General features: G+C 37.7%; 1 protein-coding gene across 1 annotated transcript; it reads right to left on the bottom strand.

Moving 5' to 3' along the window:
* Window positions 1-1,064: 1,064 nt before the first annotated feature.
* Window positions 1,065-2,986, bottom strand: LOC129901135 (adenine/guanine permease AZG1). Its single transcript, XM_055976253.1, has one exon. The coding sequence runs from the start codon at window positions 2,844-2,846 to the stop codon at window positions 1,122-1,124; it is 1,725 nt and encodes a 574-aa protein (XP_055832228.1). The 5' UTR covers window positions 2,847-2,986; the 3' UTR covers window positions 1,065-1,121.
* Between the last annotated feature and the right edge of the window lie 487 nt (window positions 2,987-3,473).

Below are 3,473 nucleotides of genomic sequence, written 5' to 3'. Positions count from 1 at the left end.
CGTAATTAATGAATCATTATTTTCACTATTTGAAAAGAGTTTTAACTCGTAAAATATATTTGTCGGTATAAAGAAATATGATTAAGTGATAGAAATGTAAATGCAATCACATATAATTTGTTTATTAGTTTAGTATAGATAGTCGATGCGATTTACCAATACTATTGGTCATGAGTAAACGCAAATATTGAATTATAATATTTACAGTACTTTAAATGACCAGCTTTTTCTTAGTGAAGTTTTAATCCAATAAACTTTTAAATTCCACATAAATCATTCCTTCTTTTTTTTTTTTCAATTCCAAATAAAATATTATCAAACTTTTTGATGTTTCGGCATGCCATAGAGTGGAAATATGTTTCATTTCATCGTATGATTTGCAAAGAATTTTGAGGGTTCAAGCTACAATTTAAAAGCAACTAGTGGAGTCATTTTTTAGAAAAAGATTTAGTCTTTCTATTGTTTGTTTAGACCTTGTAATAATTAAAAATATTAAATCATATCTTGGCAAATGGTATAGCACAATTTTATGGAGAATACATGTGATGTGAATAGAGAGTGCATAAATTTTAGATTCTGCTAGAGGCTTTTGCACGTCTCTAGTATACATTTATTTTTCCAGAAATTGAGTATTAATTAGTGTATATATATATTTTATTCTTAATCTATCACTCGATGTTGTATACTCAATATCTATTATTGGGATTGGTAGGGAAAATGCTCTCAATTAGAAAATTTTCCATTCTTTTATATTAAGAATGACAGAATAGTAAAATGCAAGACCTATTATAGGAAAGACGTTCTTGATAAAAAATAATAATTCCATTCTCTTTTAATTAGAAATGAAAGAATAATATTCATTTTACTGTAACACTACAGTACCAGACTTAAATATAGAAATGGCAATATCATGTCTATTTATAGGAAGTTGTTGTAAAATTTACACATTGAATATTTGAATAATCGTTTAATTTTGTTTTTTTTTAACAGTTGATTCTAGTGGAAAAAGATTAAAATAGAAATTAGACCTCTCTAACAACCACTAACATACAAAAGGTAACTAGTAAAAGACAAATATAATCCATCCCTAATCAATCAATTCAAATATGCTTTTTATACAATTAAATATTTCTAATCTCCTTAACCCCATTATCCGAAACAGCAATATTACTCGTAGACCCCTTAATTACCCCGAATTTCCTCAACCACCCCAAACTCCAATCCCCTATATGCAAAACAATATAAGTCCCAATTCCACCAATCAAACCATAAGCAATTGAATATGTTAACGGCGTCAAAATCAACGTCACAAACGCCGGTATAGCTTGCCTCATATCATCCCACTCCACTTCCACCACAGACTTCATCATCATAACTCCCACCAATATTAACGGTGGACCAACGGCCCACGCCGGTATCGATGCTAATAACGGCGTGAAGAAAAACGCCAAGAAGAAATACCCCGCTGCCGTTAATGCCGTCATCCCTGTTCTCCCACCTTCCTTTATACCAGTTGACGATTCAATAAACGCCGTTACTGGTGACGTTCCCAACAAGGATCCTACAACGATGGCTGATGCGTCTGACATGAAGGCAAAATATTGCCCTTCGAAATCTCCGTTTTCGTCGGCGAAACCGGCGAAACGTGCCATTGAGTATAGCGTTCCGGTTGTATCTAATATATCTACGTACAAGAAAGTTATCAGAGCTTCCCAGAAGGAACCTTTACCTATGCTTTTGAAACTCAATGCTCCTGCTGTATTCTTGATTTTGTGAACGTCCACTACTTTTTTGAAATATTCGAACGCCGAATCACCTGCCGGAGTATTTGGGAAAGCGGTGACTTTCGTATTTCTGAACCACGAAATCGCCGTGACGAAGATGATGCCATAAATCATTGCACCTTTTATGTTTTTAGACAAACAGTAACAGATTATGACGAATCCAACTATACCGAGCCAAAGTGTCGGGCTCTCCATGCGATCATGCAAACATAAGATGTCACCGGAAGCGGTGCCGCCGGGGATGAGAGTCATGGTTCCGTTTACGGCGGCCATTACCGGAGCTACTCCTGCCCGAGATGACCGTGGGCAACCCGCAAGGGTGACCAGTGTTGATGGACTGTATCCAACGAGACCAATACCCTGATTATTCTGTAGCCCAATGAAGGAGAGGAAGAGCCCGATACCGGCGCCGGAGGAGATTCGGACTGGTTTCGGGATCAACTTAGCTAGCTTGGCCCGCAAACCAATCGCGGAAATTAGTAAAAACAATAGGCCTTCGATGAAAACTGCAGCTAATGCACTTTGATACGAAACATTTCCAGAACCATGAAAACCAACAACCGTGTAGGCGAAGTAAGCATTGGTGCCCATTCCAGGAGCTAATGCCAATGGCAAATTGGCCAAAACACCCATAATTACACACCCGATGAGAGAAGAAGCCACCGTTGCGACAATCAAATCTTTCCGGGTTTTCTCAAGGCAGGCAGCGTAACCCGGGTTAACAGGTTCAAATTTACAGGAAGCATCAGGAGTGATTAGACGGAGATTAGGATTGTTGGTGCAGTTTATCGTCGGGACAGTAGGGTCGGAGCATAACGGAATACAGTCGGAAACTGAACAAGTACCGCCGGAGTCCGACAGAATAGAGGCGTTAACAGCTAAAATATACGCCATGGTAAGAAAAGTAGTGGTGCCTGCACGAAGTTCCGTGGTGAAGTTGGTGTTACGTTCCTTGAGCTTGAAACGCTTGCCGACTCGGCTTTCTGCCACGTAATCATTGAGACGGGTCACCGGAGATTGTCTGGACGGCTGCGGCGGCGGTATCCCAGACTCCACGTCCATGGTGGGTCGTGAAGTTTGTGATAATAACTGCTAGTGTGAAAGGAAAGGTGGAGTATGGGGCTTCAACTTTTTAGTTTTTTTTGGATCAAAAAGGCTGGCCACCTCCTTTATATATGAGGCCGACACGTTTTGTAATACATTATCTAATAATTTATTTGATAAGAATATTTTTTTCAATTTGTTTATATTCATTCATTTTTTGGTATCCCTTAGAAAATCTGAAATTGGAAGTAAAATGCTCTCTAGCAAAAAAAGTTTCGTATGTATAAAGACCCATACACGACAACTTTGAGTCAAGTCAAAAATGAAAGAGTATTAACTGTTCGTTATAAAGTAAATTAACTTTGCAAAATAAAGTGAGAATAAAAAGAAAACTAGAAGACGAAGAGAGAGTTGAGAGAATTGAAAAACAGTATATATTCTCTTTTTTCTGTGTATTAATTCATGTTGCCGAAAAAGGCAATTTATAGCAAAAGAGAATGGACAATTTGCCTAGTGCTTTGCCTAGTGCTCATCAATTTAGTGGTGAGTCCTACCACTAAAGTGACATCCACGTACTTAACACTCCTCCTTGGATGTTCACGTGTAAAAGAAAATTCTACTGAAAGAATAAATATTTTGAATACC

This window comes from Solanum dulcamara, chromosome 8, assembly GCF_947179165.1.
Source record: "Solanum dulcamara chromosome 8, daSolDulc1.2, whole genome shotgun sequence".
In the NCBI taxonomy this organism is placed as follows: domain Eukaryota; kingdom Viridiplantae; phylum Streptophyta; class Magnoliopsida; order Solanales; family Solanaceae; genus Solanum; species Solanum dulcamara.
This window is presented reverse-complemented; position numbering and strand designations above follow the sequence as displayed.